This window comes from Alosa alosa, chromosome 6, assembly GCF_017589495.1.
Source record: "Alosa alosa isolate M-15738 ecotype Scorff River chromosome 6, AALO_Geno_1.1, whole genome shotgun sequence".
NCBI classification, from domain to species: domain Eukaryota; kingdom Metazoa; phylum Chordata; class Actinopteri; order Clupeiformes; family Clupeidae; genus Alosa; species Alosa alosa.
This window is the reverse complement of record NC_063194.1, coordinates 493,208-516,970: the sequence shown is the minus strand read 5'-3', so window position 1 is coordinate 516,970 and position 23,763 is coordinate 493,208. Positions and strand designations below refer to the sequence as shown.

The 23,763-nt window shown below is 39.0% G+C and overlaps 1 protein-coding gene across 1 annotated transcript in view; it reads right to left on the bottom strand.

Annotated features, from left to right (window-relative positions):
- Positions 1 to 11,321: 11,321 nt before the first annotated feature.
- The window catches only part of usp31 (ubiquitin specific peptidase 31), a 204,920-nt gene continuing 192,478 nt past the window's right edge, over positions 11,322 to 23,763 (bottom strand). Inside the window, exons 14-16 of the mRNA XM_048245616.1 lie at positions 19,556 to 19,714; positions 16,478 to 16,630; positions 11,322 to 16,247 (exon numbers count right to left, since the gene is read on the bottom strand). Of these exons, the coding sequence (XP_048101573.1) occupies positions 14,863 to 16,247; positions 16,478 to 16,630; positions 19,556 to 19,714 (1,697 nt within the window). The 3' untranslated portion in view covers positions 11,322 to 14,862. The remainder of the gene's footprint in view (positions 16,248 to 16,477; positions 16,631 to 19,555; positions 19,715 to 23,763) is intronic.

Here is a 23,763-nt window from a genome sequence, read left to right as displayed (position 1 = left end):
ACTAGAATGTGTGTGAAAAGATTAACCTACCTTTGCCTTTAAAGTCACTGTCCACTGTCTCTACTCAGTAACAGAATTAACCTCTTCTTGCCCTACCAGTGGTATTTCCAAATATTCTGTAATGTGCCATACTTCAAGGATATCTAATTTAAAGGTTTTAAGGGTATTTGTTTGGTATCTGTCTGTGCTTGACTTTTCATAGTAATTATTATTATTATTATTATTATTATTACTACTACTACGACATGACACTGCACTGTTTCTCAAAACAGCTTCCTATCTTTACCACTGCTGCATAAAAAGAGGGATGACATCTTGGACAGATATACAGACATCAGAGAAGTAAGTGCTAAATTAGTTTAGCAGGATGCATTCAAATATTTTTAAACTTAGTTACCAAACATAGGCTATGTCCTGAACTGTTGCTACAAAAACATTAGAATTGTTTAGAATGTGGTTGGACTTGTACTTCATTTGTCTTCATTATTCTGTGTAGCTTAATCCCGGGAACTCTGACCAGCTGGATGGTGTCCAAGAGATTTCCCAGAGTGCAACTGCCACCAGACTCTTTGGAGAGAGGATAGTTGACAGGCCAGCTTGAACTTTGGATTTGTAGGCTTTGCCAGTTAGTATGACATTTGCAAGACCCATTGGTTTAGCATTTTTAGTTAAGATGGTAATGACTGTTAAGTTGTTTTATGTAATCATGGGCATTGATATTATTTGTGACCAGAACTGTTTTTGCAGTTTCAGTAACTTTATAAATTGTTGTGAAAGGAAGGTGCTCATGATTAAGCACTCATTGTTCATTCCCAACATTCTAATTTCTTAAAAATACAAGAGGTGTTTTTTTGACATTATTATATTGCAGGTTAGGCTTAAGTCACAAAGTGTCAAAGATAGCTTATTTTACTGATAAAATATGAACTATTGTCAATAGGTTCGACATCTTTCTGTGTGTATCCTAAATACTAGCTTTGTTATTCATTGAAGCTAATCAATGATTCATCAGAGGAAAAAAAGAATTGGCTAGATGTTATGGCATAAACATTAACATTGAGCCATGACATTGAGGCAGGAGGGAGATGACACTTAATGTTTAAGAGAGACAAAAATGTGCACACATGCCGATTCTTTCTTTCATGGGATATATCTTTAGCCTGGTTTCACCACTTTGTGAAGAGAGTATTGGTACTCTCCACTGGGACATGTTTACAACCCTATAGCATCGTAATCGATGTAGACTTTGCATTAACTTTGAAGTCAGTGGTCCAGCCTAACCAATCACATTGATTCCTAACGTTACTCCATACTTCAACTTTACAATCTGAAAACGAACAGCATCAGTCAGACAACAATGTATCAACTGCAATACAGCGTTATGACATTATAAAGATACAGCTGTGCCCCGGTTTACGCAAGTCATCATCATAACTGCCCTTGGAAATTTTTCAGCCGGTTAGATGCAACCAATTGGACTAATTTAACAGGGAATTTTCTTTTTCTAAATTTCTTATTATTTATTTATTTTATTAATTGTTCATTTTGTTTGTTGTCTGTCTTGTATGTCTTGGTGTCACGGGGACGCTGTTGATTACCCCCCGTCCGTCCGTCCGGCATCTTCTGTCTTGTGTCAATGTCTTGTGTGTGGAGCACTTTGGGGCTTACACAAATGCACTAAATAAAAGTTACTTACTTACTTATTGTAACACTTCCATTTATTACCCATTTCGTCCGAAATAATACTTCAAAATAACATTTGATAAATGATTTTTCAGTAGCCATAGGTGTGTAGATTTCAACAAAATCTGGTTTGGTTCTTACCGGGGCTTTTACTGCCTGAAATATCCGATTTTGTTCACTGCGCTCGGAGGTTAGGGCTGGCCTGGTGGGTCGTCTACTTCCACCCTTTCAACGGCACATGAACGGTTAGACTGAGAATTCTCGTTGCTACCTCAAAACTCCACTGGAGCTCCAAGCGGATTTGGACATGCAGCCTTGGAAGACTGTTTATAGCTCTTCTACTCACCGTAAAATGTAATTTTTGGTACATAGCTAATTTAGATACACTTATGGGTTGGGTGCTTGCGTTTCTTTAGGAATCCGCCATCTTGGTTTGTATAGAAAAGAATAGTAAGTGACACATACACGTAAGAGGACGGAAACACAGGGCTGGTGGTAATAGGGGGCGATCCGATAATCACCACAGCTTCACACTTAATTGACGTCAGTGAACATAACATTCTAACATAACATTCTAAGGATATCACACCCCACATTACAGTATAACTGTCAAGCATTACATCGGATAGAATGTAAGTATTTCACAGCTTGTAAACATTTTCACAAAACATTTCTTTTCAATACAACATTTCCACTTCCAGTTATCATTAAGGGGCAAGCAGTTGAATTTGTGTCTGATTTTAAATATCTGGGGACTTTTATAGATAGCAAATTGACATTTAGGGAAAACACTGAGTTTATTTTTAAAAAGTGCTCCCAGCGCCTTTACATAATTCGGAGGCTTAATAACTTTGGTGTCAATAAGGACTGAAAGTAATTATGGTGAATAATTACTTAATATTAATCTTAGACTGGCAAACTTCAGGAAAACTCAGGAATCAGGTTTATTCTGTTACAAGCAGAGAGGGTAAAAAATGGTCTATGTAGGCTAGGCCATGGCACAGAGGCCATGGCCTCTGTTGGATCAACCTCTCCCTCTCTTCTTCAGTTCTCCATCTAGTTCTTACAATGCAAGTTAATCACTTTTGTATGGGTTAAACAAAGGAAGAATTTGGTGGCAAAACAATCCCACTTGGTTGGTTCTCCACTTGGCATCAGACACACCTACTCACACCTACTTCACACCTACCCATTCTTATCTGAAGAGCATGAGGAGAGATATCTTATAAATCAGAAATATCACTTATAGAATATTCCAAACATTCTCACAATCAAATCATTACAATCCTTGTACTGAGACTATTACAATGATACAAAACATGAATATATTTACATTTCATGACACATGGATACATTATAGCAAGGTAACATCCTTTGTCTTGTGGATCTGATAGCCCTTGGAACCAGTACATTAGCATTCATTGGGGGAGGGGAGGATGTCTTTGTTTAATGCCAAGAGGGGCCACATGGCAACTAGTCTTGAAATTAAATTATTATTAATTGTAACCATAAAATTATTGCTATCAGGACATCCTCCAAATAGTGTATAAAAACCTAGTTGAGAGCATTTTGTCCTTTAATATGATTATGTGGTATGATAACCTAAATGCCAATTGGAGAAGCAAGCTTCAGAAAATAGTGAACATGGCCTCAAAGATTATAGGGAAGCCACAAAAGCAACTGAGCATTATCTACGAAGAGAACACTTTAAGTAAAGTCAGAAAGATCATCAGTGACCCCTCCCATCCATTATACAGTGAATTTGAGCTTCTCCCCTCAGGCAGGCGCTATAGGGTGCCTAACGCCAGTAAGAATATTTTTTAGAAATTCTTTTGTCCCCAATGGTATCAGGGCAATCAAATGATTTAAATCATTTATTTATTATATTTATTAGCTAGCTTAGCATGCATGGGTTGCCTAGGCCTACTTATTTATTGACTGGTATTTATTGACTGGCCAGGCTTGTCTGTATTTTATATGATATGCAGTGCTTATGAAACTGAATGTGTGGTGCTTGTCTGTCCTGTGTGCTGTATGGTGAAACTAAAGACGAATTTCCATTTTGTGGATAATAAAGTTTTTCGTATTCGTATAGGCCTAGGTAGGAATTAGGAAAGTATGTGAGAAGTGAGATCAAATGTACTTTTTTTTATTCTTTCCACCATTTAAGCAAAAAAATAATTGCTTCTTCGGTATGGAAAACGTGCCATTTTAATTGGTTGTCAATTCACTGTGACTCCTGTGTATCGTACCAATGACAGCAAGACTGTGCTGTTGTGAATCCAGTGGGAAATAGATGTCGCTATCGTTTATTTTTATGTGTGTATGTCTATGTGATAGAATTATTATTTGATGCAAATAGTTCTAACTGGCTCAGCCAAAGTTTATCAGATGACGGCTTAATTTGGCTTACAAAATTATTGGCTGGCTGCGGCATATACATTTTAGAGCAACTCATATTTTACTTTGCACTGATGCATCATCTGGTGCAGGAAATCCTTCCTTGGGCTCAGGTTCAGCTGTTGTTACTATGCGCCTCACACCTGCCCAGTGTTATGAATTATGGCACAGACCTCTTATCAAGAGGCGGCCTGTCCGCCACAGAGTGGAGAATTCACCCACAGGTGATTCAGCAGACCATATGGGAAAGATTGGGGTGTCCCGGGTAGATCTATTTGTGTCAAGAGAGAGTCTCATTGTCAGCTGTGGTTCTCGATAATGACGGGTGACCCTCAGCTAGGGGCAGACGATACGGCCAGTGACTCATGGCCCCAGTGACTGTCCTCCAGTCTGTGCTGAACAGGATTCGGACGGAGAAGCACTCAGTAATCCTGGTAGACCCCTGGTGACCAACACAACTGTGGCTTGTAAACTTGATTTTTCTGTTACACGGGGAACCGTGGACTCTCCCCCCGTGCAAGGACTTGCTTTCGCAGGCGAAAGGGACAGTGTGGCACCCGTGCACTGGCAGCTGGTGAATTATAGGGAACATCTCTTGACTCAAGGCCGGTCTCAGTCATAGAAACTAGATAGAGTTCCAGATTGCCCTCCTCTAGGTCTCTCTATACTCTAAAATTATTTGTTTATACACTAATGAACGCACAGACTGATGCTAATTTAATGACTGGCCAAACACATTTCTCTAATTTAATGCCACACCATGCTACATGCAAACACTGGTAGCTCAATGCATACACAAGGAACTTCTCAGTACATGAATTCCTTAAAGTCACACCATTTCCACGTTGCACTGCTCAGGCAAGTCAAAGAAATAGGATTCAAGGTCAAGTAGACAACTACATTGCCACTGGGTCAATTGTTGCAGAGGAACAGCTGGAAGTGAGGAAGGAGGAGGAAGAGAGGGACACTCAGAGGGAATCCTGAGAAACCAACCCAGTAGAAGCCTTAAGACCCCAGCACGAAGAAGCAAGATCAAGTGGCCGAAGTCCAATGAAACGGAGAACTCGACAGCGACCAGCACCCCCAGCGACCAGCTGCACACCTTAATCTTTTGCTCATTTCTCCTCTCCTTCCTACCTAATGGCTTTGACCCTCTTTGTTTATTTGGCACACGAATCAAATTACCTATCCCTCAACACTATCAACCAATTGCAAAGACGAAAATAATTTATTTTGTTGCGCAGATTCGTTTTGTATTTTTTTAAAAAAAATTTTTTACACAATCCAGAAATATAACATGTAGCCTATGTAAAATTACAGCCCTGTATACACAATGTTATGAATAAAATGTGACTGACTTTGGGCCCTATCATGACATTCTAAAGTGCATCGTCACTCGTCAAAAGTCTATTCAAATTTAGTAGGATGTCCAGTTCACATTGGCGAGGGGTTTCGTTATCAAACGTGGAGCGCATGGCGCAACAAGGTGTTCCTAGGTTTTTTAATCAGTCATATGGGTGTGTTTGGGGCGTAACATCATTTTAAACCAATCAGAATGACATCTGTCAATCCCTTGTCATTGTCATTCGCAATGCGCGATATGTCAAATAAATGCATCGGTATTTTGGCATTCAACGGCGCATTTGAAAACCTAGCATAGCCATCACGCATTTGCACTCGTCTATTATTTGAACTCATTGGCAAAGTGAAACTAACTTCACCAAGGAGTCAGTCAACGACAAGACAGTTATAAGCAGTTACTTTCACTATTGACTGACAATGGGTTACCACCGAAAACATAGGCTGGAAAAAGCAACACTTACCCTAATGTTGCTCAAATGACTGAATAAAACAACATTTATCCTGCAGAGGAGTTGCTTATATCTCGTGACAGTGCGTCTTCAGCTGTGCTCCATACGTGTCTCTCGCCTCTCCCCTAATCACTTTTAACCGTCATTACCAATTTGCAAATGATGGTGAATAACTACTCATCATGAGATGTACATACAGTATTTCGTAATATATTTATTCTAATTATGTTTCCCATTGTAATCGTGCAATTTGTAATGCTGTAATGCAATTTGCATGGACGTGCGCTGGTGTGCGTTCATGAATGATAGAAGGATGGTGCGTGCACCTGCCAATATGACTGTTGACATGCGCTCTTAAAATAGCATATGAACAACTCGCCATTGACTTCTGACCAGGTTTAGGTGGTGTATGATAGTGATTTTTAGACAACGCGCCAGGCCCCTCCCTAGGTTGTTAATTGCCACACCCCTGGGCGCGATGTTTAAAAAATAAAGGTGCAAAATACCGAGTTCAACTTTGCGCGGGTGAAAAACGAACTTTACGCCATGCGCAGGTGCCCAAAATACAGCCCATTAGCCTACTAATTGCATTAGTTGTGAGCTATTCCCTGCTCCGCACATAACATCTGACAAATACTCTTTTCTCAAATACATAAAAAGATTTCTGTGAGCGCTTGTGATGCCCTCGACAAGATGCCACCTTGTAAGGTCACCTTGTAAGCTGCTGAACCGAGGGTCGGAGTGGAGAATGGTGGTGGGTCTGCACAGGTGACTCCATATGCATCTTCAAATTAGAGTAGCGGCCAAGTTGCACAAGGAGTTACAGAGTGTACCTGTTTGCTTTATGACTTGTGGCAGTGCCCAAGATCAGATGATAATACATGATTTGGATAACGTAGGCTAAAATATAAATATAGATAAAGGTAGACCTAAAGCAAACAATAAAGAATAATATTAAGCCTGGCCACTGGACTTTCTTAAAAGAAACAATCGCAAAGATATAATACCTTGAATCACAACGTGCAGAATGAATGAAGAATGACAGCAAAAACATAGCCTATCCTAAAAGAAACGTTAGGCCTACATCATGACATATCACGCTTATAATTTAGTCCGCTGTAGGCTACATCAGCATGATATGACCTTGGCTCATATTGGAAACGTACTTTACCATAACACAGCCTAAAAAGATTATGATGTAGAGGTCTTTCCTTCATAAGGTAGCCTACTATTTTCTACTACCAAAGTAAACCTACTAAATTTACCAGATTACCTACTACATTACTGCAAGCAGAAAGAATGAAAGCAAGCAGAGGACCATGGACATGGATGCATACAATCTCTTTCCAGAAAGCGCTGCTTAAAAAAACATTAGTTAAGCTATTCGAACTGACAGGGCAAAAACATAGGCTAGTTATCAGATGGCACAGACTAGGCCTATACAATATATATTTTTAGATACAGCTAAGTTAGGCCATTGATTGCATTAAAGCATATGCTAATGATAATAATGAGGGGGTGTTTACAAGGTGGAGACCTAAAACCATCCGGCTGCGTACAAGTTGACGTTCATTTGTGATTTATAATTGGCACATATGGAAGAGTGGTGTATGAACGTTTTTTGTGCGTACATTCGTTTTCTCTGAATCACATGTATGATCATTTCAGAAATTATCTAAGATCAAATGAAGGAGGGTTTCTACGCAACATTTTTATAAATGAGGCCCCTGGGGCTGCATGGAGCCAGACTATACAAAGCAACCAGAGAGCTATCAGAGGAGGTGCAATCTTCTGGCTGAGAAGGCGAAACAAGGAGTAGGGAGCAAACACTAACTGAAGGTTAGCTGCAAGGGGTGATGGCCCTGTTCACTGTCCCACCAAAGAGGGTATCGGCAGAGGTGCGGCAGACCGAGTGCAGAGGAGGAGAACATATACCTGTATAACAAATTTGCTAAAATACAAATGTGTTTGTCAACTTAATGATTCCCATCAGCATGCTGTTCAAACCCTAGGTTTAGTACTGTACGATACCAGATGTACCAAGAAAACAGTATACAAACATATAAATTAACAATATATACATTAAATGAAATACAATTCCTATATCATGCATGATTTGAAGATGTATTTACAATATGTATCTCTACAATAACAAATTGTGAGCAACGTGCTTTTGTTAGAAATATTTATTTCTTTATGAGATTTTCCTTTTACTCAAAATAAATTCGCTTCCCTTCAAGGTTGGATTTTTCCTATAATTTTTCATTGTGAGATTACAATAAATCACCAACAGATTATTTTTTATACTGGTTTTTAGTCAACTTTAGCAGAGGTGCCAATAATTCTGGAGGGTACTGTATATGATCACATATGTTGGGTATTTCATTTTGCGTTTATCGAGGTCACCAAGTACTGTTGGTAAAAAAAAGAGGTGCTACCTTGCTCGGGTTCCTGAAGCTTAGAGCTATCTTTTAAAAACTCTGTGTCTATTTTTCAAAACTCACACACAAAACCCACAATTGCTCACTCAAAATGCAAAATGCCTCAAATTTCCAGCAAAATGACACACAACATTCAAAATGTCGCAAACACATCTTTAAACCAAACATTCGCCACTTTTTCATAATATGACATTTTGGATACATCATGTACACACTGATGCTCAAAACCTAAAGCTCTTCTGTCTTAGGCTATTTCCATACAAGACTGAAAGTTACGGTATCTACAAAGAGAAGTTGAAATACACAGTAAAAATGCAAGTAATATTGAAACCAAAAATAGTAATTTTTCCCAAATAATTTGATGTAGCGAAACAGTATTTTACAGCTAACAAGAAAAAAAGCAAAGCAAAATACAATGACCACCAGATGTACATGGAGTTTTGAAAACACTGATTTTGCCTAAGACGGAAATGACTTACTACTATCAAATGGCTTTGCTTTTTACAAAGACAAGTGTGTGTGTGTGTGTGTGTGTGCGTGCGTGTGGGGGTCATGTACAGTGTGTATTCATAGGCCTATATACCCTTTCAACTGCAGAAACAAAGAATCCTAAGCGTTCCTAAGGCATTTCTGGAGGCACAGGTAAATGTATTGAGCTAATGGTAACATGGGGACAAACAAGTAAAAAGACAAGTTTTACATAAAATAAACTTTTTGTAGAACATTACTGTAAGCTAAAGTCCAATTACTGTAATTTTCCTTTAAAAGTATCTGCATTGGTTCTGAATATTTCAACCGGAAATCCTCTAGGAGCAGATTGGAAGGGCCTATACCTATATAGAGGGTATATTCATAGGCTAAGGCAATGATTGGATGATGTTCAGTAAAGTAAAGAGTGTTTACACATGTGAAGAGAGAGAGTGAAGCACTGGTGATTTAGTGTGGCATTTTGATGGGTTGTGTTTGAAAAACCAAATCAAGTTACTTCCTGTTAAATTTTTATGTTAGGTAGAAAATTGTATGTGGTGTTTTGCAAAATGTGTTTTAGTAAATTGAAAACTGAGTCAATCACTGCTGGAGTCACACTAAGTGTATGGTTTTCCAGATTTGGTGTGGGGTTATGATGTTTGGAAGACACGTTTAGAAAATTGTGTGACAAGCAAAGATTTAGTGTGTAAGCAGTTGAAAAAAACTGACTGTAAATATAGGCATTTTCAACAAAGTACCTAGTTGTCATAGACATTCTCTGACTTACAAATGTCAAAATACTTTCTTTTTATTTAAATTTAGTGTATTCTCTTCTCTTTCCAATGTTGAAAACTGACAAGAGGGTTTAGCCTGTGTGACTTTATTTTCATACCATAGTGAAAAAGAAAGTCATGAAATACTTCTGAAAGTTCACAGGCACTCACTTAACTTTAATAAATTGAAATTAACACTTCTCACTTAACTTAAATAAATTGAAATTAGATAGGAAAATGCTTCTGTTAGGTCTTGTATATAAGATTTTTCAGGGGCCAATAATTGTGAGCAACGTGTTTTAGTTAAAAATATTTATTTCTTTATGATAAATATATATACATATATATATATATATATATATATATATATATATATATATATATTTCCAGCCCTTACCTGCCATATACCATAAAAGATCATTGTTCCGAATTATATGGTACACAATGCTAGTGTAATGGTAGCCAGCTGGTATGCCTAAAGACACGAGCAGAAACATACCTATGTTCCCAGGGTCCATGATCCCCAGTTACAATTTCTGCTAAGACACAGGGGCTGAATCTCAATAACTTTGTGAGGGCTTAGGGTGGTCCCATTGTGAAGTGCATGAGGGCTCACTCGCACCCTTTCTGTGCCTTTTCCATAATTTGGAATTTATGCAGACTTTACTGCAGGGAATTGCCAACAATTCGCCTTATTCACCCGGTGGCCAGAACGAGGCTAAAGGGTACACTTGACATTACACCTCAGTGCGGCAGATGGTGGTAATGCACTCCGCTTGCAAACTGCCCAAAAAAAGCTCACGGAAAAAGAAGAAGGGTTCACTGGCCTCTTATTCTTCTTCTTCAGTGAGTTTTTTTTGGCAGTTTGCAAACAGAGTGCATTACCTCCACCATCTGCTGGACTAAAATTTGTCTTATGCAGACTGATAGGAAGGATCTTATTATTAGGGATTTGATATGAAAACACAGTCAAAGAAACACAAAGAAGATAGGCCTGGGAACATAGGACCCCTTTTCATGTTCCCATTATCTACCATGTTAATCTGGGAAACATAAGACCCTGGGAGCATAGGACCTTGGGAACACAGGACCCTGGAAACATAGGGATGACCCCTGAGAGAGCTAGCAACCTGGGATTTTAGCTTGAATGCTAGGTGCTGCAGTTTGCGGCCTCAAGTCTGGGTGAGTGCAGGGCAATGCAATACAGGTTACATTGGTGCAGTGACCCAGATTGTGAGTGAGGTTTAGGGTGGTGAATCTAACATTAGCCAACTGGTATAACTCAGAGACGTGCTAGTGAGAGAGCTAGCAGCCTGGGCAGTTTGCAGGTACGAGCCCAGTTGAGTGCAGGGCTAAGCGGCACACTAAACACAATGCAGGTTACACTAAGTATACAGCAATAAAAATGCTAACTATGTCTTTGCCATGAATCTCATATAAAGAAAAAGCAAAAACAGTGTTCAGCGTATTAATATGCTCAAGCAAAAATAGCCTCAAGCCATACAAAATGCAGGTTATTTGTTACAAATCATTTCCTAACTAAGTAAACCAACTACTTGGAGGCTACCTGGGTCTTTTCTGTGCTGTATATGTATGTATTTTTTAATAATTAGTTTCATTATACAGTGATATGAGCCCGTAAATCTGCAATCACAATTTAACACCAGCCTATGTCTAACTGATGAATAAGCACAGTCGTTGCAGGTTAGCAGGAATTTCCATAGTATACTCTAAGCAAAAAATAATAATAATACAAAATAGTCTCTTTATTAGCTTACATATGAACATGTAGGGCCCAAATTTTGTCACTAGTCAGAATAACTGGCAATGTCCAAATATATCATGTTATGTTAACCATTATATCACATGACAGCTCTAATGGGAGGCTACAACATTTCACATACTAACGTAGTAACATCATTACAAAGGCTGCCATGACTACATCAAATATCTTACTCATATCACTGGAAATAACTTAAGACCTAAAACTTTGCCATCTGTTATACAGTAACATGTTATTGTTTATACATTATAACATTATACTGATTTATAAACAAAGGGATAAAGGAATGTGCCAACATTTTGATAGCTAAAAACAGTAAGTCTGACATTTGCATTTGATCATTTTGACTACTATGTGCAGCACTATTGAAATACTATGCCTTAAATTGCAGAAAAATGTTCAGTCATTTCACCTAATATAATTTAAAACAAAAAAGAGTATCCTTGAAATTCATGTAATATTTGTATAATTGCAAACAAAACAGAAAATGTTATTACACACAAAAAGTGTTGAGTCATACTGTAGCATTCCAATACATTGAGTAGTGTATAAGTACAATAGTATGTTTTGCATTGTAACATACCTCTTTTGAGATTACTAATGTGTAGAAAGACACCAACACTCATACATACATTCGTCATTTTCCCCTTGGATGGACATAAAAGTGCAATGGTGAATGGTGGTCTTGTCAAGTTGGGAACTGCTTTTAGAAATGGAAGCCTGTGGGAATGTGCTAGTGTTCTGTGGGCATATAAATGTTAAGTTTAAAGGTGTGCCTACATATTAATAAGTGACATTTAAGTGACACAAGGTACCATGTCTGATGACAGGGACCAAATTCTATGTTGGGGGTCATCACTCATTTTGATGATAGCATCAGACAGTGTAAACAAAGTATCTACTGAAATCTGCAGGAACTTACAAGGTTATTCACAAGCAAAAACAGTGCTGGTTATTGAATCGGTAACCTTGGTAGCTTATTACACTTGAGCTGAACTGACTTGAACGGAAGGTTACATGTGTGCCATGTGTCATAACAAAAGCACATCCCCCCATGTACAAATAAATATATATACCAAAATGAAATGTTGCATTTTAGGGCTATTAACCATCTAACCCAGAGTAACACATTACTTTACTGCTTCATCCTCATATTACTAACATTTGGACTACTAATTTCTTTGGGACAAGTTGAATTACCCCCCATTACTGCTAGGAGTAATGTATGGTGTAGCAAGTGTCAAAATGGGAGTGAAAATGAGTGAGAGAATGAGAGCTACCAAATCTATCCAGCACATCATTGTACTGAAGAAGTCTAGTCAAAATAGGCACATGCTTCAAGAACAAAGATTGAAAAATATTTTAAATGTAAATGTAGCCTATTCACTCACACATTGAATGTTCTGTTATAATGGACAAAGATGTTTTTTTTTCTGAAATGCTTGTTATAACAACTCAATTTCATATTCCTTTGCATCTACATCTAAACTCAGATATTCTGATGGAATGTGAAGCTCACAAAACTTTCTATGTATCGAATGAATGGGGAAGTGTAAAAAACCAAACTCTTCTACTTCATTCTCTGTAAATGAAAATACGTGTAACCTCATCACATCTTTAACACAAATTTTTATTGTATCGTAAATAGGTATTTTCTGAAATGCATGTACTGTAATAATGATACACATGCATATTCCTTTGCATCTACATTAGACTAAGACATTCCGACAGATTGACATTTTTTTTCATGATTAATGTGAAGTTACAATAACATTCATAGGCTTCTGTGTATGTGTGCAAAGTGTGGTCTTAATTTGAAGGGCCATTCAGCCCTAACACTTCATCCTACTCCTCTGTCCAAAATGCATTGGGACACCTCTACCTCGTAAAACAGAGGAACCCTGTGATTTTAGTTGAAGTGGTAGGGTAAAAGGGAAAAATAGGATTGGGCCATAATGATGAAATTAATATTCAGTATATGTATGTGTATGTATTTATGCATTGCATTTATATGTATTTATGCATTTCTCCCCTTTTTTTGTACATTGACACAGGATCAACCCAATGGGACCTTTTTACCACAGAATTCCATTTTCTTGTTCACAATCCAGGCTTAGATCGATTCTTTTGCAACCACTTTCTGAGCTTGAAGATGTGCTGTTCAAGCTTTCCAGTGACAGGACACTACAAGCTTCTTTCACCACAAGAACACCGTATGAGTTCTGGTTATCAGTTGCAAAGGATTACATAAGGTTGTTTAAGGTTCTCATGGAAATTCTTGTGTACTTTATATATACCTATATCAAAACACATTTTCTTAATTGGCCTGTAAAACCCACCGATGTCAGCTAAAAGGAAACTTCGGTCTAACAACAACCTAGCTAAACAACCTAAATTTTTGTTTGGGACCAAAACGACATCAATCGGTGCAGTGTTGAGTATAATATGCATTTACAACTGAATACCACATACATAGCATAGCCTTTAAGGGCATCTTCACTATGTCAAAGTAAATTGCTCTCTTCATTAACTAGACTCAACACTCATTACACGTCTATGCTACTATGGAGAGGGTCTCTGCAGACAAACTGAAGTATCTTTATCTTTGTAAGAGTAAAGTTACCAGTACCTGTAAGCTTACAGGTAATAAACTTGGAGCATGTGGGAATCAACAACAAAAAAGCACTAAAGGGAGGGGTGTATTTGACTATTTTGACACTTTCAACCTTGCAATGTCAAGAAGAACAGTGATGAAGGAACAGTGAAGTAGGCTAAATGGTCAGAAATTCTCATATTTGTAAGCCTGTTATTGTTATAAAATGTGTTCTGCAGCCATGTAAGGTTTTCCAATGTAATTGGCATAATTGAATGTACTCATTCTGAAATACAAGCATTAAACCTGTATCAAATCAATACCTAAATTATTACTGTAGCACAACTGGATTACTGATTATTACTTTGCCGTGTATGGAACAAAAAGCAAAATAGAGAACTATGAGATCTCAGTAAGAATATATTGTCAATATACTGTATACATTTTCCCTTTGCTTTATTTTTTTTACATATTTGTTCTAATTTAACTTTAAACACAATATGTGACACACATGGTAGGATGTGCACAAAGGGAATTTTGAAGTTCATCGTAGGCACGCTTTCTGTGGGGACGTTTACCAAGAACATACACATGCCAATTTTTACGTTGATTTGGCCCCTTGAGTAATTAAATTAGGGTCTGAAAGCAGAACTACAATTGAGACTTGCTTTTATAGAGTGTGCTGTAATTTGATTTCGACCTATTACACCTTTTCATAGCCAATGATCCGTTTCAATGGTAGGAAAGGCGCTTGCTACATAATAACACAAACACACATGTATATCAACACAATATCTCAGGCACATAAAAATTAGCTGCATTAGAAAAAACTGGCATTTAAACATCATTGAGGTGTCAAGAGTGTAGGCTGTACAGAGGATTGCATGCTGGAACAAGGCTTTCTAGAGGATTACTTCCTTTCAAGAGGCTTTTTTCCACTATAAGTCTGATCAGTGGTCTCTGTGGCGGAAGACATTGACTTACTAACTGGCAAAAGAGAGCGTTTAACTGGGGTGGTGATTTTGGAGGACACTTTCTGTTTAGTAGCAATTTTACTTGGATTGCTTTCCAGAGAGGTCACTAGGGAGGGTCCTGAAGATACTTTATCAGCATCCATACTACATCCTTTAGTTTGGATATTGGACCTGGCTGTCCTTTCAGAGGTCTTCTTTGTAAGCAAGGTAGTTTTGCCTAAATCAGCAGATCGTCGGATCTCTCTTTGGCGAAGTGCACTTTTCAGGAATGACAGTCCTTTGTCCTCTGATTTGCTGCTGTGGTTCAGGTCTCTGGATGAAAGACTGGCAGAACGCAGACTAGTAACTGAAGAGCTGCTGCTGGAACTCTTCACTGGCTTCTGCTCCATTCGTTCCCTATCAGCACCCTGGGGCTGAAAGCTGCGCTGAATCCCACTACCTCTAGGTTTATCTAAAGGAGAGTTCAACTGGGTTGCATCTCTGTTAAAAGTCCTCTCACTAAGATTCTTTTTGCTGTTAACAGATATCCTCTCAGATATAAAAGAGCTTTTCTTGGCAGTTACAGTATGAGACACAGAGGGCTGTGGTGTGGAGGAAGGGTGCACCTTACATTGCGTCCCCTGAGCTGCTGTCTTTTGGTCACAGGAAGATTCAAGCCGCCGGGAGGGCACCCCCTTCACAATCTTCATAGAATCTTTGTTGGTGTTGGTGACTTTGGCACTCTTAAGTGGAGAGCTGGAAGACACTTGAGAAGGGGACTTTGTTGTTAAAGATGAACTATGAAGTTTTTTAGAAGCCTTCTCCAAATCAGTCTTATTAGAATTCTTTTTGGTTCCATTACCAGCACACCTATGTTTTTCACCAGAGCTTCCTTTACGTTTGTGTTCTTTAACTGGGGTTATGTTTTTGCCTTGATCGTGAACGGTGACTTGACTATTGTTGTCAACATGTTCACCTTTGGAACTCCTACAATAGGCGTCTTCCAGAGTTCTCTGGCCATTTCCTCCCTCACTACCATAGGCCTCCACGGTAGCAAGAGGTGCCTTGCTGTTGACGTGTCGATCTTGACGGCTGTAGCTGCCAAAGCAAGAAGTAGACACTTTGTCATCACAAGCTTCCCCAATTCTCTCCAATGGAGGGGAGGCGCGAGAGTCAAGGGAGAAGCGGGATGGAGAGTTAGACCTCATTTGTAGTTTGGCTGAAAGAGACCAGGAGGTCTTCATACCATTCTCATTGAAGGCGAGAGGGCTCGTGACTGAGGATCGAGAAGATAAGGTCTGCCGTTGAATACTCCTCACGAAAGGTCGAGTTGAAAAGCCTCCTTAAGAAAAACACAGTGTTTAAACTACTGCATTGACCAGAAATGACAAACATACAAACTGACCTAAAATATAATTGGTGACAGTGATGTGCTCATTTTTTGTTATAAAGAAAATACAGAATATGATGTAGGCTATAGCAGACCTTTTATTCCATTACGGCGAAATTATGTGAGTGTGAAAAGGATGCATAGGCATGTATTGAACTTTAAAATGCAAACAAGCTGCTAACCGTCATCCTCACTGCGATCTCCAGGGAACTCCATTGATTCCGCAAGTGAGGCCAAGGACGTGCGTCGAGAAGAAGCCCCTGATGCCAGACTAGGAGGTTTACTGCCTGGAAGTCTGTTTACCCAATGTTCACATAATGATGAACTTGTTGAACCTAAAGAATACATGTTGTATTGTTTGATAACACAGTTGTAATGTATTTAAAATACGTGAGAAAGTGTGCAATGCCCCAATATTTTTATTTGAAAAAAGTCTAACACCAGACTTTTTTCATTTCGGTTTGTTCTGAGCAAAAACATAATTTTTCCATTCCTGTTCAAGTGTTCCAAGTCCTCTCCTCTAAATGGTAACCAGTTGGAATGTTTTAGAAGAACAGTTAACAACGTTTGCTTAAAAATGACATTGCCTTTACAAATCGATTTGTGGTAAGTGGCACAATAGCCTAAGCCTTTTCTGCACAATAGCCTTAAAGCTTAAATCAAAGCACATATCAAGGGTAACTCTTAAAAGCACTGTGCCTAAGTTATGGTTATGGTTGTGGGATTCGGCAGACGCTTTTGTCCAAAGCGACATACAAATACATAACAATATAATACTTAAATTTAATTTAAATTTAACAGGGAACAATTTAAAATGTTGGTCAGACTACATTAAGGAGGACAGCAATAATAACAACAATGCCAATTCAATCAATAACAACAATAACAATAGCATGGTAAGACTACATTAAGGAGAATATCAATAATAAACAACAACAATGTCAAACTAGAAAATTCCGAGGAATTACCAGTGCATGAAAATGCAAGTCATAGTTGACAACTGACAGTTGGAATGGCTGAACAGGTAAGAAGTTGGATAGTTTAAATTGTTAAATTATTTAATAGGGAATTATTGTAGTGAGAACTTTTATTTTGGGCAGAGGAAACAGTTGTGGGCAGAGGAAACAGTTGAAAAGGATCTGTAGTCTTAAGAGAGCCGATTGTATGATTAAAGCCTGAGACAGAGTAGATAGTTTAAAAGTTTAATCTAGATAGTGTAATGGATGTTGATAGACAGAAAATTTAATAGATGTTGATAGACAGATAGTTTAATGGATTACACAGAGAGAGTTGGCCTAGTTGAGCAGAAAGCAGTTGATACAGGTGCAATCAGTTTAATTGGCTCTGTAAGGGGGCCTAGTTGAGCAGCTGTCAGTTGATAAAGGTGCAAATCAGTTTGATTGGCCCATTGTGATGTCATAGTGCCAATGCCAAGTCTATGGGGAAAAATAAGCTTGATTTATGTTAATATCTCAAAAAGGAGGAAGTTTTCGTACAAAAAACGAAAAATACATTCCTCAAGTGTCCTTTTCAAGACCTACATTAAAAAAGTTTGAACAAAGTTTCTACGTTAAACGGTTGAAGCTGAATTAGACGCAGAAATCTGGTGGGAAGAATAATAACTAAAAAATTTAATTCCAGGGAATTACCAGTGCATTCAAATGCAAAAGTTGTGATGTAAAATATCATGTATAGTTAAAATAGATAATGGTGGTTGCATAGCTTAATAAAAGTTGATAGTTTAAAAGTAGACAGTTTAAAAGTTGTTGATAGACTGATATGCATGTTGATTGGCAGATAGTTTAATGAATGTTGATAGACAAATAGTAGGTAAACAGTTGAAGATAACTGACAGTTGGAATGGCTCTAATGTTTGCTAGCAGTTATGCTAACTATGCTAACCATGTTACTTAGCTAACTTAGCTAATGTTTTCTAGCAGTTATGCCAACAATGCTAACTATGTTAACTATGCTAACTATGCTAACCATGTTACTTAGCTAGGTTGCTAGGCTGTTGCTAGGGTATTTTAGATGGTTGCTAGGCTATTGCTATGCTACTTGAGGTGGTTGCTAGGCTGTTCCTAGGGTAGTTGTGCTGGTTGCTATACTGGTTACTAGGTTAATGTCATTGGTTGCTATATTGGTTGCTAGATTGTAACTGTGGAAGTGGTTGCTAGGCTGTTGCTAGGGTACTTGAGGTGGTTGCTAGGCTGTGGCTAGGTTAGTTGTGCTGGTTGCTATACTGGTTACTAGGTTAATGTCATTGGTTGCTATATTGGTTGCTAGATTGTAACTGTGGAAGTGGTTGCTAGGCTGTTGCTAGGGTACATTTAAAGTGGTTGCTAGGCTGTTGCTAGGGTAGTTGTGGTGGTTGCTATGCTGGTTGATATGTTAATCTCATAGGTTGCTATGGTTTAACTGTGAAAGTGGTTGCTAGGCTGTTGCTAGGGTACTTGAGGTGGTTGCTAGGCTGTTGCTAAGGTAGTTATGGTGGTTGCTATGCTGGTTGCTAGGGTAATCATGTTGGTTGCTATGTTGGTTGCTAGGTTGTCATCGTGGACGTGGTGGTTGCTATGCTGATTGCTAGGGTAATCATGTTGGTTGCTATGTTGGTTGCTAGTACCATACATTTGGTTGTAGTCTTTTCGCTCAAATGTGACTGTCCCGCGAGACCTTTTTTTACTGTCTATGCGCTAGACACCGAGTTCCATACAGCTTCCTTGTACGGCAAAGTGGTTATCGGCATCAAGTGGTCGGGAGTGTGCTGACGCTTTAGACTCAAATATCGAGCGGAAGTTTATACGCGGTTGTGAGCTATCTGAAAAATTAGCAAATAACACGGATTGAAATCATAAATTGTGCCGATATATTTGTTTTTAGTTATCAACGAACACCACTAACCACTCGGTGAGTTGCACAGTTTTGAAAACGAACGTTAAGGGTTGTTTTAAGGACATGCCTGTAGCCAGCCACTCTGAAGCAGTCAAAGGTGATTCTAAACAAGTCAAAAGTCAAGACAGGACCCATCGTCAACATTTCTGTGTCCACCACTCTAGTTCATCCACAACAAACCAGAAAAGGGACTTAAAGTGCTAAATACCGGAATTATCCTTTAACATAATTTGTAAATCATAGCATTCTGATTTTGTTCACATTTAACACAGCATCCCAACTTCTTTGGAACTGAGGTTGTAGTTCCAAGTTATGACCTTCAAAAAGTGTTACTAGTTGCACTGTGATAGTTCAGGAAGAAAGCATACCTGCAACAGAACTGTTGGCTGACCACGATGGAATGATGGTCCTTCTTTGGTAAAACAAAATGTAGGCTGTTTGTTGACAGACGTCCTCATCAGCAATTGGTTGTACCTCAGTGTCATCAAAGCAGTACCACTGACCATCAATAGAGTTTTTACAGTATGCTGGTGGTAAATGGAATTGTAAACAGAAAAGAAAGAATTCATTAGAGAACACAAAAACATTTCATGCCTTTTATAGTTTTGCATTTTCAGTGATTCACATTGGGTTGACCAGTTCCTCCCAAAGTAACTAGGTGAATGGGCAATTTATTCCATATTAGACAACTGGCTATTTCCATTCCAGATATGATCAAACCTTAGTATGTTTTGGGTTGTTGTTTCATAGAAAAGTGAAACTGTGACAAACAACTAGATAATTAGACTGAATAGCTTGCTGCTAAAATACATACTGGTATGCATGCTTGTCCAATATTCCAAGATGCAGGCCAGGAGTAGCCTGACGAGCCAGACCCACATCAAGATGTTGGGTCTGGGAACTCACCATTGGCAAGGCTCAATCCGAGGGGTGGGATAAACGGTTGTCTTTCAAATTCCCTCTGCACGCAATATGATAGCAGTATAGCTATGACTTCAGTGCCATTCTTTGTTCTTTTCAATTAAGAGGTTAACTCCAATTCTATAAGAGTCGCAGACAAAGCCGCTTCGAAAGACCGCTCTTTGTCAGCAGCGGCAGTCATCTCCTTTGTTTTCAAGTAGCAGGGAATACCGTATTTTCCGGACTATAAGTCGCTCCGGAGTATAAGTCGCATCAGTCAAAAAATGCGTCATGAACAGCAAAAAAAAACATAGCCTATATAAGTCGCACCGGACTATAAGTCGCATTTATTTAAAAATGTATTTCACAAAATCCAAAACCAAACACAGAGACTATGTAACTGGACTATTGAGGCCAAAAAAAATAATGTTAATGAAGACAAAGGAGTGAAGGCAGTCAAGAGGAGGGCCAGAAGGTAATTGTAAAGCAAAAGATTCACTGAAAGAAAATGCCATGTAGTACACCAAAATTTAGCTAAAATGTGGAGAATACAATGCAATCAAGCATTTTGGGCGATGTGGAGTCACAAGCTGGAAGCAGATTAAATGCTCGAGAGAGAGAAAAAGATGTGGTTTTAAAAGGACGTGACCATAGCAACCCAGGCATATGCCTATAGGCCCGACAGTAATTGTAAAGCAATTTACAAAAGATTCACTGAACAAAAATGCTGATATGGTACATGAAAGTTTAGCTGAAAATGTGGAGAATGCAATGCAATCAAGCATTTTGGGCGATGTGGAGTCACAAGCTGGCAGCAGATTAAATGCTCACGAGAGAGAGAAAAAGATGCAGTTTTAAAAGGACGTGACCGAAGCTGAGGCAAGCCAGGCGATAGGCCTATAGGCCCGACTGTAATTGAAAAGCAATTTACAAAAGATTCACTTAACAAAAATGCTGATGTGGTACATGAAAATTTAGCTAAATGCAAAGCAATCAAGCATTTTGGAGTTTGGAATGTTACAATCGATTGCGGGCGTAAACAGACAGCTACAGACACGGAGCGAGTAGGCCTACTTTCACTTTCTAGTGTGTGCATTCATGGGCATTCATTAGGTGAAAGATAATTAGTAGCAAAACAGCGATCAAATATTACATGGCAGTAAGTTTATGGCTGGGGTCTTTTATTTAGGCTGCACAAAGCACAGCACCTTTATTTGGGGCAGGCTTGTAGAGGCAGCTAGGCCTTTATTTCTTATGTGGTGCGTTTTATTGTAAGACATAGGTCTACTTTTCGTTTGGAGTAGCATACCGGTAGGCTATCAAAAGCAAATGATTTAATTTACGTTTGAACTGTTTGATTATATTGCTAAATATCGGGACTGATGACCACTGAAATCTGTGGGGTATTTGATGGTTCAATATTAAGTTTCATGTAGCCTAGTTGAAAGAGTGTCGGGATTTCCATCCGCTTATTGCGAGATAAGGCATCCGCTTTCATTCATTCATGGTGCGTGTGCTGTGCTGTAATGGAAACCTTATTCTGTATAGCCGATAGCCTAAATTTAGTTATTTTTTTAATTATGTATGCTTTACTTTTTTTATATAAAATTTGTAGGCTGATGCCTGGCAGCAACAATTGTGTTTAAATGTAGGTTACTGCTTCAGCCTCTGGTAAGCTCAGAAGGGGGCGGCAAGCGACTGGTAGCTTGAGAGCGAGGTGTTGGAGACTCATGGTGTAGAACAATGACTTTTCATTGGCAACAATATTAAACCAACCAACAATACAAATTAGACTGCATTTCCAGCGGGAACTGCAAAAGTGTGCTTGCCCTGGTCCGGTCAGCAACGTGAGCAGACAGTGGCATACGCTATGCTGAACCTGGCTTGATCCAAGCATTCTAACAGTGCCTTTCAGTGTTGGAGCAGTGGCAATATCTCAAAAGCTCTAGGAGAGGGCTATTCAACTATTGGCTTGTGGGGTGAATGCGGTTCGTTGGATTTTACCTGTGGCCTGCCTTCGAATTTAGCTTCTATGACTAAGATCAAATCAATAAAATAAAATGACAGCAGTGATTGGCTGCAAAAATAAATAATGTCACGCGTCTTGCGCCTACCAAACTGGGCTATCAGGTAACCTACAGAGGAATTGAAATTATGAAATATGACCAAGGCATTAAAAAGCTGCTTGTTTGTCAGGATACTTTTTCACTGATTTATTTAAAAAAATATGAGCTATGAGTGTGAATGTTATATATTCCATCCCACAAATTATGTTTTACTGGTTTTTTTGACAAATAATCTATATCGATTTGCTCTATAAAGACCTTATGTCTGTTTCGGATTGTTTTGTGAGCCTGGGGTTGTTTTGAGAGCCTATTGATGTAGCCTATCTCAGATGTATCTCAGACTGTAACATTCTATGCTTTACTGAGAAATGGCTAACTGAACTTGTACCGGACTGTGCCATCACTCCGGTGGAGTTTTTCTCTGCTGCTCGCTCTGACAGGACTGAGGAATCTGGAAAATCGAAAGGTGGCGGTGTTTGCATCATGACGAACAGCAAGTGGTGTGATCCTAGAAATGTCACCGTTCTCTCAAAGTCCTGCTCGCCTCATCTAGAACATCTAGCGATCGTCTGTCAACCCTTCTACCTGCCCCGTGAGTTTACTTCGGTAATATTCAACGCTGTCTACATTCCTCCACAAGCCAACACAGATGCTGCGGTTTCAGAATTGCAATAAGTGTTAAATAGACAACAACACACGCACCCTGAAGCTGCGCTTATTGTGGCCGGTGATTTCAATCAAGTACATCTGAACCGGTCCATGCCTGAATTTATTCAACACATTCACTTCCCTACAAGTGGTGACAACACACTGGATCACTGCTACACACAGTTCAAGAAAAGTTACAAAGCTAAGTCTCTACCAGCTTTCGGAAAATCAGATCATGCCGCTGTTTTCCTACTGCCTATGTACAAACAGAGAAGTCAGACGGACCCCTCAGTGACGAAGGAGGTCAAGCGCTGGACTGACCAATCGGAAGCCAGGCTACAGGACGCCCTTAGCAACATTGACTGGGAGATGTTCAAGACAAACTCTGCTGACATCAATGAGTTTACGGAAGTATCATTAAGTTACATCAATATGCTAACTGATTCCATCATCCCAACTGTAAAGATCCGAAGCTTCCCTAACCATAACCAGAAGCCATAGGTGGATAGAGAAGTGAGAACGGCATTAAAGACACGCACCATGACTTATAATGCTGGGCTTATTTCAGGGGATATGACGGATTACAAAGCAGCATCTTATAGTTTACGTAGAGCTATTAAAGATGCTAAGCAGCGCTATAGAGACAGAGTTGAAGCTGATTTCTTGGAGGGTGATCCAGCACGAGTGTGGAAAGGACTCCGAACCATCACTGGCTTTGAAAGAAAGTCCCCTCCTATGATGAATGTGAGTAAAGCCCTCCCTGATGAACTTAATGCTTTTGATGCTCACATGAAATTGACATGAAAAACACAGACTATCTTGCACAAGCTGCAGCATGTGAAGCAAATGAGGATGCACCTTTTTGTGTCTCTGAGGTCGATGTGAGCAATGCCTTTAGGAGTGTTAATTGTAGAAAAGCTGCTGGACCGGATGGAATTTCTAACAGGGTTTTGAAATCCTGC